This window comes from Balearica regulorum, chromosome 2, assembly GCF_011004875.1.
Source record: "Balearica regulorum gibbericeps isolate bBalReg1 chromosome 2, bBalReg1.pri, whole genome shotgun sequence".
NCBI classification, from domain to species: domain Eukaryota; kingdom Metazoa; phylum Chordata; class Aves; order Gruiformes; family Gruidae; genus Balearica; species Balearica regulorum.
The window spans coordinates 100,234,427-100,249,302 of record NC_046185.1 but is presented as its reverse complement, the minus strand read 5'-3'; the positions used below and the strand labels follow the sequence as shown (position 1 = coordinate 100,249,302).

General features: G+C 37.0%; 1 protein-coding gene across 5 annotated transcripts in view; it reads left to right on the top strand.

Moving 5' to 3' along the window:
* Positions 1-14,876, top strand: part of KIF13A (kinesin family member 13A) — a 120,035-nt gene that overhangs the window by 73,305 nt on the left and 31,854 nt on the right. For all 5 annotated transcript variants that reach the window (XM_075745141.1, XM_075745137.1, XM_075745136.1 and 2 more), the window contains 6 exons: positions 1,557-1,667; positions 2,789-2,923; positions 4,113-4,243; positions 6,027-6,113; positions 6,222-6,388; positions 12,003-12,213. In XM_075745141.1, the coding sequence (XP_075601256.1) occupies positions 1,557-1,667; positions 2,789-2,923; positions 4,113-4,243; positions 6,027-6,113; positions 6,222-6,388; positions 12,003-12,213 (842 nt within the window). The remainder of the gene's footprint in view (positions 1-1,556; positions 1,668-2,788; positions 2,924-4,112; positions 4,244-6,026; positions 6,114-6,221; positions 6,389-12,002; positions 12,214-14,876) is intronic.

Genomic DNA, 14,876 nt, shown 5'->3' with positions numbered 1-14,876 from the left:
CACAGTACAATGTAAACAAGAGTTTCCCAAGGGAATGTCCAACGCCGACTGGAAGACTAGCTTTCTTTTTAAGCCTTACAAAATGAGGAAAGGAAGAGTCTTGCACTTTTTAAAATAATTAACCTTTTTTCCTGATATAAATCCAACATAATATTTGCTTATTTTTAATAACTTTGTAATGACAACTTTGTTCTGAGGGTGACCCTCGTCAGAATAGACTATTCTTGAAGAACTTCATGTCAAGCAATAATTGATGCAGCACAGATTAAGAGCTAGAGTAAAATTTCCTTCTGTAGACTTACTAGCAGAAATCATTTTTGCATTGGTGGACTGTATAATTTTATGATGTCAAATGGAAAAATGTGAAAAGCTGTAAATCTAGTATTGAGCCACAAAATATATGGGACATTTCTTTCCTTGACATTTGTGAAAATCTATAAAAAAATTTTCAAAACTGCAACACTGAAACCATCAGCAATTTGTTTTACTGACTTAACACTGTGTGATTGCTGCTTATCTTAGGTTTATACTTCTAACTGGAGAGTAAAGTATCAGGGTAGGCTAGTTTACTTGCTGATATCTGGAGAAATTAGACACTGCACTGTAGGAAAATACTTTTTTCTTCAAGCAATACACAAAATACCGGTGGAAAAAGAACAGAAGGGTGCCTGAGGGCAAATTGGTGTGGTGTTTAAACTTCACAATCATTTAAGGAATAGCGTGCCTTGTATGAACAGTTCCTTAGAGGCTGATAGGGGAAAATCTGCTTTAAGAAAAAGAAATTATTCACTTTTTTCCATAAATAAAAATCTGTTCTAATTCCCTATTTTAAATCAGGAAATATTATTTTAGCACATTCTTAATTATGCTGGTGGACTGTGGCTGAACACAATCAGTAGGAAGGTGTCCAAAGTCTTACAATTTTTTTTAAAAAGTTTTTTTTTCTCTTACGCCTTCTGTTAAAAACAGTTAGAGTTATAGGCCAGCTTGTTGAATTGTTACTTGGCACTGGACATATTCAAGCCCTTTGCTTTTGTTTCCTATTGTGAAATGAGAAGCCTATGTTAGCTCCAGAGCGTGCCTTCAAAGGTAATCAACAGGGTCAGTCTGAAAGTTTCCAACTCTAGGAACACTTAAGAAACTGAGATAGAATGGAAGGCTAAATATTGAGAGGAATTTGTATTTGAAACTACAGTTGGAAGAAAGACTTCCCAGTTGAACTTCAGACAGCTGAGAGTTAGTTTTAAAATATTCAGATATTTTTATACAGACACTGAAGCTTGAGTAGCCAGGCCCAGAGATTTTGTTGGTTTCATTAACCTCTGGAGCTGCGTTGATCCTCAGCTATTTCAGATCCAGACCGTTATAGGTTGATTCTGTCCTCTTCCTTTGCCAGTGACCTGTTTCTTCATCTTCTGCCATGAAAACCCTGGGGATATAATATGAAATGCAGCAAGTATAGGTTTCAACTATGTTGCTGTGTTCAGTTTCCTTGTGCAAGCAGATATTGCAATGGGAAGAGTAGCTGAAGGTTTTTGCTGATTTCTGTCTTTTAGGCCATGAAGGCACCAGAACTGAAGGAAAAATTGGAAGAATCTGAAAAACTGATAAAAGAGCTAACAGTCACCTGGGAGGAAAAGCTAAGGAAAACAGAAGAAATTGCACAGGTATTTCAGAAATTTTGTGGAGAAAAGGCCAGATACTCATATAGTGCAAGTCAGCTGAATTTTGTGAGCTTCAGTGCTGCCTTCCCCACCAGCTATTTAAAATTCCTCTGGATTTTTGTCTTTTCCCCTGGTTTCTGGTTTTTTTGTGATTTTGTTTTGTTCTGGTAAGTCTAAATGTCATTAGAATAAATGTAGCTGTCTCATGATATCATTGAGCAAAGCTAATATTTGCTTTTAAAATAAACCATCTAAATATGTTTGGGCAGCTCATTTATTTATAAGACCACAGTGGGATCTTGGATGTGCTTCCCTTGAAGTGACTAAGGAAATGAAGAATTACAAAAGGATCAAAATTTTGGGTGGTATTTGTTGCTTTTGTTTTTAGTGAATTCTAAACAAGAGAAGGAAAATGTGTACATGTGTTCTCCACTGTTTGTTCATTATTACTGTACTTAAAATAAGACTTCTGCATTCCAGTGTACTTTTTCATCATTTCCACATTCTAGTCCTAATGTTCCAGAAGTGTGTTTTGGTGCAACTACTGTTTAAATTTAAAAAAAAAAAAAAAAAAAAAAAGCGGGGGAAAAACCTAACCAACCCCAACTAGCCAAACAAAAAACTTCAACACCCGAACTGGAGCAAAGCAAAAGACATGTGTGATCGAGTAAATGCTTTAGCTGAATTAGTAATAATAATAATGATGATAATACTGCAAAAGAATAAACCTAAACTGTGGCATGCTATTTTCTAAATTATCTATGATTATGATTATCTTTGAAGTAATTGCAACTGAGACTTTTCTAACTAACATAGAGGTTCAAAGCCACATTGTGTTACTTATGAGTGGCCCTAATAAAATCAATAGGGCTGCTTAGGTAAGTAAGTTCCACTTTGGGGAAGCAGGTGTTTGAGGATTAGATCTAACTTTTTATTGTTGGTGTATAAAAATAAATTCTGTTAAACATACGTGACCAATGTCTTAAGTTCTGTTTCTGCTAGCAATATAAAAATGCACATTCAGCATGCGTGCCTTCAGTTTTAGTTGCTCTGCTTTCATTTACTTGCTCTACTTGTCTCTACATATTGCAGCAGGCAGGAATAACCTATTTTTGTGCTTGCAGGAGAGGCAAAGACAGCTAGAGAGCATGGGAATTTCCCTTGAGTCTTCAGGTATCAAGGTTGGGGATGACAAGTGTTACCTGGTGAACCTGAATGCAGACCCTGCACTAAATGAGCTTTTGGTTTACTATTTAAAGGTAAGAATATCAACAGGATGTTTACACAGAATGAAAGGACACTTGTTTAATGTTTTGAATTTCTGGCTCAATTTGTTATTCAGAGGGTATTTAGATTTTTAAGACTAGTTGCAGCAAAATAGGATGGGCCTCCTCCTACTGTTTAGGCTTTTGTTCTCCCTTTTGCAGTTCAGCTTCATTGTTTTCCTAATTAATCTCCTGATTGCCAACAGTGGGAGAAGTGCTCAGTGTGTGCCAGTCTTGAAATAAATTCTAGCTTTTCTAGACAGGATATGAACAGAATTGTCTTTTGGACTGAACTTGAAGTGAGAGCCTTGTGTTAGATACTTTTTGTTAGCAAACTGAGGATTGCTTTATATATTCAATGAATTAATCATAAAGTGATGATGTTTAGTAGTAATTGGTAAGAGTAAACATAATCTTCGATGACAGAAAAGCTTAAGAGAAAGGTGAAAAACTGCACTGTTAAATATACAGGAATTTATTTTCCTAGTACCACTAGCTTTCATACCATTCTGTTTAGCATAGTCTTGTGTCAGAGTGAAATAGTGTCAAATACAAACCTAGTGAGTCCATAAGGAAACGTGAGCTCCTCGTCAATAGGATATGAAAGACTACCCTGTCTATTTTTAGAGTTATTTTTCTGCTTTAGTGGCTGAGATAGGGCTTCTGCATTTGAACAGTAGCAAATAAAGCACTTCTCTAACAGCAGCAAAATATTTCAGCCAAAACTACAATATGACTTTAAATTATGTAGAGATTAGTATGTTTAGCTGAGTAGTTATATGGCTGTATTCTGAAAAGCAGCAGACTCCATGCACCTTGTTTTACTATCCATGTTGTCCTCTGTTATATATGCCTATATGACATGGCTGGTTTTCTTCATTGTTTGCATTTATTGCTTGTGTACAAGCATAGTCTGAGAATATTTTTAAATCAGAATTTATGTGTCAACTGCTTTATCTTAATACAGTTTTAGATAAAGCAAAATAAAGTGCAGAGCAGAAGCACAGTTTGTGTGTGATTTTTTTTTAGTCTTTGTATCTGCTGTAGCACCATTTCTGCTCTGTAGAAGTGCTCAGCAAAGGAGATCATGTAGATTGTGCAGTCTCAGTGCTTTAGCTAATATTTTCTTAGTTATATAAACAATGATAGTTTGCTTGTCTCTTAGTAACAGATTATTTTCTAGGATCACACAAGAGTTGGTGCAGATACCTCTCAGGATATACAGCTCTTTGGTATAGGAATTCAACCAGAACACTGTGAGATTGATATTGCTTTAGGTGGAGAAGTTACACTCACACCGAAAGAAAATGCAAGGTAAGAAAGATCATTGGCACTTTCCAGTGAAGTGTTTGCTTTTCTTTACCAGAAGATAACTTCCATGCATTTTTGTTTTACATAGAAGTATCTTAGATTCTGATCAATGAGTAGCTTCAATATAGATGACTTAAATAGATACTTAGAAGTGAAATTCAGCGATAAAACAGATTTCCCCACACGTGTACACTTCCGCCCAACCACTGTGCAGCATAACAGGCTATCAGTGATTTGGCTCAGAGTAAACCATTGCAAGAAGGTGATCAGTGGGAATGAGGGACCATTGCTTGTCTGTATCTTGGGGGGTAACAGGATCACTGAGATGCTGCTGGCTGTTCTGACCCGTGTGACGGGATAGTAGGCTGGTTCTTGAGGGTAAATTGTGCCTTGTGAGTAGTCCCTGTTGTAAAGCTCAGTATTCTGTGAGAAAGAGATGTTTTAAAGATCTGAAGATCTTTAAATTCTTTTCTAAATCTTTAATTACTGTTGGGTCTAGTAAATATGCAGTGCGATGTCACATTTTTCCTTTTGTTTCTACTTCTGTATTTTAATTATTTTTCATTTTGGGACACTGTGGCTTCTTGGGTGGAACTGTAAATGTCTTTGTCACTTCATCTCCAGTGGCATGTGATAAGCAGTACCTTTGTCCTAGTTAATAGTCATGCAGCTTGACTGAAATCTGAATATCTAAATAATATATAGATTAGTATTAGAATGAGAAACAAAAGTTTGAGACACAACTTTTAAAAAAATACAATCTCTTTTGTTCTGCCTTCAGTAAAATATTTCTTAGCATTTGCATTTTTCTTCTGCAGCCTATAGTACAAAATTTCAAACAGATGGGATTCAGACTTGTGGTGACAGAGTTACTGTACTCGAAATCAGTTATTTTGACTGACATGAACAAAGGCAAATGTTAGTGGAAAAAACATACTTTGTTTTACTCATGCCTGATCTGCAATGCTTAAGTAGCTGTTCTTAAGATACTAGTGTCAAGAGAAATTTAGTTCCAGAATTTCATTGAAAAAATAAAAGTAAAAAAAATCTGAGTTTAAATCAAATGCTTACGTGTTTGTGTTGACTTACTTGAGAGAGACAACTGAATACAGAACACTGCATCTGAAAAGGTGTTTTTATTTTACTTAATTTCTTTCCCCTTTCAAATAAAGTGTTCTGCTTTGTAACTCCCATATGCAAAAGTTCAACAGCTCCATTTTTCCCATTTTGTGATTAAAACTTAAATGCGAAGAAACCTAAATGCAAATATAGCAGTATACCAGATGTTCACAAAAGTAGAACCTTATTAATAATAGACTCCATTTGTTAAAAGAATGAAACTTGGATCTAAGGGTCTTTTCTTACGCTTGAATGCCGAGTATGTTAACAGTATGTTTTACAGCTCTGTGTTGACTATCTTACATCTTGGAGAGCTTTATCAGTAGGATTTGCATGCATTCAAGTTTACAGACCGTTTATAAGAAACAGGCAGTGACCCAGTTTGAGAAATGGGCATTTAAAGAAAAACCATGCAACTAAAAGCAACCTTGTCTGTACGTTTACTGAAGAGTTGGTACCAGCCACAGCTGGAGGGAAAAGGCGCTTTGGTTTAGTTCCAACAGTAGAAATCAAACCAGTGACTTTCTCATTGATTCTTTAAAGAGCACTTAGCAGATTTGTGCATCATGTGATACATATCACTGTCTGTAGATGGGAGAAACAGTAGATTTCGTAGTTACTTTTCAACCTTTTAGGATTTCACTGAAGTTATATTTTCTTCTTTCAGATCCTGTGTAAACGGTGCACTGGTATGTTCTGTCACTCAGTTATGGCATGGAGACAGAATATTATGGGGAAACAACCACTTTTTTAGGTAATAGTTGATATTTACATTCCAGCCTCTCTGTGTTCAGCTTTTTTTTTTTCTACTTCTACTGTTCTACATAAACTTTTTAGAAACTGAATTTCAATTTTTACACAGAATCAATTTACCAAAGAGGAAACGACGGGATTGGCTGAAAGACCTTGAAAAAGAAACTTCGTTAGGAGAGCATGATCTCGATGCAGCTAGTGAAGCTTCTTCAGAACCAGACTACAACTATGAGTTTGCACAAATGGAAGTTATTATGAAGACACTGAATAGTAATGGTAAGGCAACTGCCAGGTAAAAATGCTCTTTTGTATTGTCTAACAAAATCAGCATGGAACTTTAATTTCTGGGTAAAACAAATGGTACTCTTGCTCCAGAGGCCTTTGGAGTATTTTCAGGAAAAGATGTTTTACAGAAACAATGTTAGGTGCATATATACTTACATACATGTATATGTATGCACCTAGATATAAATACACACACAAATTAGTAGTTGGTTTATGCCCTGTCACACAATTTTACTTATATATCTGCTGTCCTTTATAGTGCAGCTGAGTTGTAATCATATGCCTGTCAAATCATTGTCTAAGTTCTACTAGCCTCTTGCTTTTGCAAGTTGCTGCAGGCAAATATGGCTCAGTTATTCATCCTTCTTTCTGTATCAAATATTACTGACACCGTTTTAACCTTTGTAGAAAAACACTGAAATGATAACAAATTAATAATCAAATGTCAGCTAGCGTGTTTTTTAACGGTTGATCACTCTCAGTGTTTTATTTAAGTTTTGTTAAAATCTATTGTGATGCCTTCTCTGGATGGTATAATACAATACAGTATATATAAAATAATGGTATGTATATATAAAACAATATGGTGTTTTCATGATTTCCAGAAGGTGACTCATAGTTCATATGATATAATATGGCATGAAAAACTTGGTAAACTACTGAATGCTTTGTACAGGGTTTTTAATACACGAAATTTGAGGCAAATGCCTTGGGTTTTGGTGACTGACCAAGAAGACACAGCAGATGGTGTTTCATTGCTTTCTGTTCTCCTTTCTCTGTATCTTCAAGTATTTCCATTGTCTGCTGTGGATTACTTGTTGAATTACAGTATTTACTTTGTTCTTGGTTCTTTAACTTTCACCGTTTTGCCGTTGAGTACAGCATGATGGTTTTGTATGCTTGATGCTCTAGCAATAGTTTGCAGGCTTTTTACAGTTTGATTTTAATGGGATTACTTGTGAGTTACAGGGTCAGGTCATTTCAGTTGGTGTGAAATTAATGTTTTGATAATAGAAATACTCTCATTATGGTTCGCTCATACCAGGAGACGAATTTCAGATGAATCTGCCATCCTGGTGGTCTTCAGTGTTGTCATCCCTCGTGAAGATTCTGTTGCCTGTCTTAAGGCCTCAGACCATCCCGTATCTGTGCCAAAACTGGGACAAAGGTTTTGAACTCGATTGGCTCATGCATGAGACTGCTGGAGAAGTTTGAAAGCATTAATTGATGCTTGTTCTGCTTGTCACTAACCAGGGATTTGACTAAACTGTAGCAGTCTACAATGAGTCAGTGTTCTTTGAATGGAAGGTCACATTTTTTGGTTTTCATGTGTTGTTATCTAGCAGATGGAAATGATTCTTCACAATGTTTCAGTGTCTTTGCATTTTAGTTCAGTAGGCTTTTTTGATTGTGGTCCAGGACAATTTTTGTCTTGGTCAGTTGTTTTCTGTGTCTTTGCTCCTCAAGAGCAGCACAGACCTTGCTGTTTCACTAGAGCTCTTTCCTCCCTAATGCACCATAAACATTCACAGTCGTACATGTCGCACAGTTCAGAGGCGTCATAACCCAATTACTGCGCTTGTTCTGTCTTCTGCTCCCTCCCACATAGGTGTTGCTTAAATAAGTTGGAGTAGTAAGTGATAATAAAACCCGGACAAAACAAGTGGCTGTGAGGATCATAGGCTCGTCTTTTGATTCAAAGTCCAGTGGCTCTTCCAGGTTCTGTCCTTCTCAATGGTATAGCTAAAATACAGATTTTTTTTTTTTTTTTTTTCTTTTTTTTCTTCTGACAGGCTTCCAGTTTGTTGGGTAAGAAGTAAAGCAGCTTTGTTGCAATACCATTTATTTATTCTTCCTTAAAATGAAAAATAAATATGAGTAAGGACGAAGAAATAACTAAATAACTGAAGACAGTTAATTCTATCATCTGCTTTTTCTGGAGGAACCCTGGGAGGGGGATATAGGGTTATTTTAAAAATTTGATTAGATGATTATTTTATAGGCATGTGTGGGTTTGGGATTTGGGCTATATCAGTGGTTTGATATAGCCCAAAGCAAGAGTTTTTTGTTTTCCTTTGTTTTGGGTTTTTTTCCCCTCTTGATCTATTTGAGAACAGTAACCCTCTTTTAAATAAACAGCCTAGCTTCTCCGGGGCACAAACACATTTATTTTTATGGCATGTAACCAGGACAACAGTGTCACATATTGCATCCGGCTCCAGAGAAGCTCTGAGGAAAATGTGTAACTTCGAAAATAGCTGTAAAGAAAACATCCAGATTCTTTCCTTCCTTCAGCATGTTCACTTTTCTTTGTGGGATTCTGTCAGATCAGCTTTGTACTGCTAATTTGTGATGCTGGTCAAACACAGAATGCAGCAAAGAAGTTTACTTTAATCTTATATATGGTGTAGTGGTTAAGTAAACAATGTCATTAGGTTACGCAGCTTCTCATTAAAGCAAAGAAAACTATTACAGCTCAGGGTGGGGATTTTGATGAAACTTAGCAAAACAGCCTATGTCATAACCTTCTTCTAGCTTGCTTAGAAAAATGCACTTACACGAAATCTTAAGAAATTTATTCAGCTTTGTTGTTACTGGATTAACAGATTTCAGATGCGAATTAAGTGACATTGCAGGAAGGTAGTAAATGCTGTTCATCCTATGGAGAAAGTACGTTCTTCTGGTTCAACGTTAATATTCTAACAATTTGCAGAGGATTAACTGCATACGATTGGTCTTCTTGGGGCCATTCAACTCTTGTCACATAAATATGTAAAGGATTGGGACTTCGGACTTTTAACAGTTTATGGAAATTGTTGTGTGTTTGGTGGGCACTGGGTAGAATCTTCCCTAATTTATTTGACTTTGCATGAGAAATCCAAAATTGTGGACCATGGCGTTTAAATCTAACTTAAATACTATTGTAGTTCTTTTGAATTGTGAAAAACTTGACTGTTTATTTTTTTATCTTTTAACTAGGTGGTTTACAATTCACACCATATTTTGGTTTTTCACTGTGAAAGGCTTGGGATTTTATATGTAAACTCTTTCAAAAATTAAATTGAAGACTTTTCTAAAAGTATAAATTTACCTCTTGCATTTCAATACAAGCATAACCTACTTGTTTTTTTCCTCCAAACAGTAGTGGATTTCGTTGAAATTGGGAATTTTTAGACTAGGTTCTTGCATCTTGTTCCAAATATTTTCCATGGTATAATTTGATCATGTGGTGGTTGTGATCCTGTAAATCTAGATGGCTGAAAAGATCACTTCTAATAAGGAAATCTGCTCCTTGAACTCAGAGCTGGTCTTTGAGCAGTTTAGGAAAGTCTTGTCTTAATGACTCAGCCTTAGATTCATTTCCTGTGTTTGCAAACACAATAGAGGGCTTTTAATTTCTTCCATGCCTCTTCTCTATCGTCTGCATAATACCTGATTTCTCAACCATTCTTACATGTAACTAAAACTGGTTTAGGGATTATGCGGTAAAACCTATGCATGTGAAGGTAATTCTGGTGTTTTCCGGAGGACTGTTAGGAGAATAATGATGATGAAGATCAGCATTAATAACTTGATTTGTAACCTAGAATATTAGAACTTGGTTCAGTCAATTGGGTTTTTTGCACTGTCTGTTTAAAAGCTAAAAATAGCTGTCTTTCTGAGAATGTCATGTACGAAAAAGTAATATTTCTGGTTATTTTAAGACACTTTTATATATCACTGTTTTGCTATTTGGTTGCTATTTATACTGACTAATTCTTAACTTTGTGCTTTATAATTACTATTGTGGTGGCATTTTAGGATGCCTTTGTGTGAAGCCAGTGATTTCTTCCATGACTAAGGCTAGGGCCACAGTAGCAACTTGCAGTACTGTTTGTTTTCTGCTAAAAATAAAGATGTGCTTTACATCAATCTTAGCATTTCAAAAAAAGGATGCTGAGAGGCAAACACAAACCCTCTGTAATAGCAGAACCCTGGAGATGCTTTTTGCTTCTCTGGCATTTATAATAGGAAGGATTTGTTTTACAAAGTGACTTGCTTCAATGGTATATTGAAACTGTAGGCAGTGAGTTAGTTTATCTTTAGCAAAATTAGTATCTGTAGTTTTAGTACTAAGTCATTATAGATTACTAAATACAGTAATGCTACATTGGTTTGCAAAGATGCAGGAGATGTGGGGTTTGGGAGAGAGTATGTATGTGTTATGGTGACCAACATACACTACTAGTGATGAAAACCCTACAGAACCTTTCATTTGAATTCTCTATGGCATGCTATAGTAACCCAAATTTTGTTTCATGTAGCACTGTAATATCAGGAAAACTTGTACAAAATCTTAACAAGGAATGGGTTTTGGTAGCGAAGGCAAGATGGTTCATAACTAAATCACACTGATGTGTTTTGGGGTTGTTTTTTGTTTGGTTGGTTGGTTGGGGTTTTTTTTGAGAAGCACACCTCTAGTTCCATAGTGGGACAGTGTGATTAAAATCTAAGTTTATTTTTCTCCTTCCTTTGTGACAAACTGTCATCCTTAAAAGTCACAGCAGCTCTTTTTTTTTTTTTAATAGTTGCAAAATGGAGGAGATATCACAAAGAATTGTTTTAAAGCTGAAGTTTTTTGAATCTGAAAATCCTGATATGTCCTAGAGCTGCAGTGTTGCTTTCCCTAGTAATCCACCTCTCCAACTATGGAATTCCTCTCCCTTCCCCTTCTGAAGTACAGAATCAGCAGTTTGTTAGGTGATGTGCTGTCACGTAGATTACTCATCTACGTCGGCCCTCTTGCAAACCACTATTTTGCTCTATTTAAGCTTTCAGATGTATATACATGAAGCAGATGTATACTGGTAGTATATAGAATTGCTCTTTCAGAGGCACAGCCTGGCATTGGACCTAAAACCAGGAATAGACAGATGAATGTTTCTTTAATTTGAATGCAATTTAGGTTTAACCGTAGCTGATTGACACAAGCGGTTGTTGTTTCAGGATAGAGTATCCAAATGGATATTTGTTCTGGGTTGATACTGAGATGAAATGTGGTTTGTAAAGCCAAATGCAGAAGTCCCTTCAGAATGTACTTTGCTTCAGTGCTGTGAAGCGCGTTTGTGCAATGTGATGTGTAACTAGTCAGACAATTTGTTTGTCTCAGTTTTCATCTGCGGCTCTCCAGCATGTTTCGTTCTCTACCAAAATAGAAAAAGCAAATTGCTTTTTACTTCCTTAAGTTGCTTCCTTCTCTGGTTAACATCATCTTCCCTCATATTTTGCTCTGTTCTCTTCTTATTAATTTGTCCCCTTTTCCTACTGGGATTCTGGAACTTAATATAACTTCACAGTATCAAAGTATGCAGTAGACGAGGGTCTTAACCATTGTTCTAGCTTCTTTGCATGCTGTATTATTTTTTTTTTATGCTTGGATTTATTTAGTTAATGCAATATTTATTATTTTGGGAGGCAATGGCTGTCTTGTGTTTGCAAAGACTCTGGGATATGTGGATTGCTGGTTACCAAATAATTGATGACTGTTCTGTAATGCTGAAATGGCATTTTCTCACTTTTCTGGTTTTTTCTCTTTTTCTTTTTTTTTTTCCTCTCCTTCTTTTAGACCCAGTACAAAATGTGGTCCAGATCTTGGAGAAACAGTACTTGGAAGAGAAACGGAGTGCTCTTGAGGAGCAGCGGCTGATGTATGAACGTGAGTTAGAGCTGTTGCGGCAGCAGCTCTCTCCAGAAAGGCAGCATCAGCATGGCAGCGACAGACTCTCCTACACTAGTCAGACTGCACAGCAGAAAGTAAATCTCTGGACAGAAGAGAGGTGAGAATACTGGAGTTAAAACAAAGGAATTAATAAGAACTACAAAGGGTAAAAGATGGGGCTTGAACCACCTATCAGAAACCGATAATATTTTTTGGTAGACTTGACATGCAGTACAAGATCTGCCTGTGCCAAAGTGTTAGGATTTCATTTAGTGCTAGGTTCTGATGTGTAATGTGCATACAAGATCTTCCTATATGATTTAACACACAAATGAAATAAGAATTTAGTTTTTATTGATCGCATTATAGCATTTTTTAATTGTGGTTTGTGGGTTTTTTTAACTAGAAAAGTGCTTCTGAAATGTTTAGTTTAGCAATTATTGTTATAAGTTCCTTCTGGAAAGAAAGGATAGCACAGAGCTAAATTTGTCAACTGAGACTAAGATGTCCGCTAAGGGGCATTGTGTGTTGAGAGTATACAATGAGAGCACAGTATTTTGCAATTTAAAACCTATAAAAAAATACAGAAAATGGGAGTCCTTAAATGTTGTATGTCTGTGTTTCTAAAAGCAAGCCCAGCTTTAGAAGAGAATTGCTGTGTATTTAAGAACTGCAGAATAGTCAAACAGAGTATGTTTGAGCTGTTTAAGAAGGAGAAGGCTTGCCATGAGGTGAACAGGCCTCTTTGCAAAGGAATAGCATGGCACCTGAATGCAACCTTGGTGAAAGATCATGCGATTTGCAGGGAGAGTTAAAAAAGCGGACTAGTAAGATGTGAGCAGAGTTTAAGCAGCATGTGTGTTTGCATCTTGGCAACAAGAGAAGCTTGTTCTTGGTATCATTGGGGAGAGAAGGACCATAAATTCTAGAGGCAGCAACTGAGATGATTTAAGTTTTCTGCATATGACATAAGAAGGACACAGACCTGTTGCAGCAAGTTCAGAGGAGGGTAACGAAAATGATCAGGGGGCTGGAGCACCTCTCCTACGAAGACAGGCTGAGAGAGTTGGGGCTGTTCAGCCTGGGGAAGAGAAGGCTCCTGGGACACCTTAGAGCAGCCTTCCAGTACCTAAAGGGGGGCACAGGAAGGTTGGAGAGGGACTGTTTACAAGGGCATGGAGTGACAGGACAATGGGTAATGGCCTTAAGCTGAAGGAGGGTAGATGTAGATTAGATATTAGGAAGAAATTCTTTACTGTGAGGGTGGTGAGGCACTGGAACAGGTTGCCCAGAGAAGTTGTCCATCCCTGGAAGTGTTCAAGGCCAGGTTGGGTGGGGCTTTGGGCAACCTGGTGTGGTGGATGGTGTCTCTGCCCATGACAGGGGGAGTGGCATTAGATGATCTTTGAGGTCCCCTCCAACCCAAACCGGTCTATGATTGTATGATTTTCTTTTAAAACGGAAGCTTGATTAGTCACTCAGCCTTTTTCCTATGTGTAGTGAGTTTGAGTGCTCTTTCCTATTTTGATTACTTCTTCACCATTAAAAAAACCCCAATACACACATGTACTAGAGAAGTCTAAAGACAGACAGCCATGATTGTGTTGCAGCTTTCAAATTCAGAGCGTTAGAGCAGAAAAGATCTTGGTCTAGTTTTTGTGCAAGGTTTTGTCTTGTAATTTCTGCCCAGTTTGGCCTGGGAAAACCCCTAAACAAATAAACTGTTGACCCACTCACCAGTGATGACTAGAGTGTTTTCCATTGCAAGTATAGGGAGTAGTAGTGCTGTGTTTCAACATTAATTAAAATAATTGTTTGCCCTGGTAAGAGCTAAAAACAGAATCATTGGGAACTGAATGTAAAGCATTGAGGAGTCATGGTTGGGATTTGCAGGCGCTTTTAGGGCTGCAGAAGGAGTGTGAAAGAAGAAACATGCTACTTGGAATCATTGCTATTCAGAACTGCTTTGAGCACAACAAGGCCATCAAGAAATCATTGATAACCCACTTCAGTAGCAGAGATGAGAACTGAGCTTACTGGCAAGGGAAGCAGTACCTCTAAAAAGATGCAACAGAAGGGAAAAGGAAGGAGCAAAAAACTTCTTGCCTGTCCTTGAGAGTTGAGAGGAAAAAATGTAATTGATCAACTCAAAAGTAACCAACCACCATAATATGTAATGACATGAAAAATGAGAATCTGGAGTGATACCAAGGCTAAGTGTTCTGCTAGCCTTCTCTTCTCAGTAGTTGTTAGTAGTTTCTTAGGAGGAGCTGTGCTTTGAGTAAGCATTTTTGCCTCTGGATTTCGTGGGTGAATGCTTTACTCTATATAAACTGTTGGACTACTTGAAGACTGTATTTTGCTGCATTGTAAAAAAAGAGGAGAATGAATGCTCTTTTTAGTGATCAGTAAGGAGTCTGATAATGGTTTGGTGGCATTGCCATTGAATAAGTAGTTTTCTGGAAGAACTTACCAGTTTCCTGTCCTGCGGAAGATCCTCTTAGGTATACTTTTAATTTATTTCTAGTTCTAGATGATATTTGGGCTTCTGAAGAAAAGGGCAAAAAAGTTGAATCTTCTTAAATAATGAAAGCAGAGAAAAAAATCTTTGGGGTATTTCTGCTGTAAAAGCATGGCAATATGGTGCTGAGAGGGTGTTTACCAGCCAAATGACCAGAGGGCAAGAAATGCAGGAAAAAAATGGGAAGGCTGGACGTGAAGGACGTGCAAAAGAGCTAAGTGTCTGGATTGCATGGGATTTGATGAATGCTATTTTAGCTG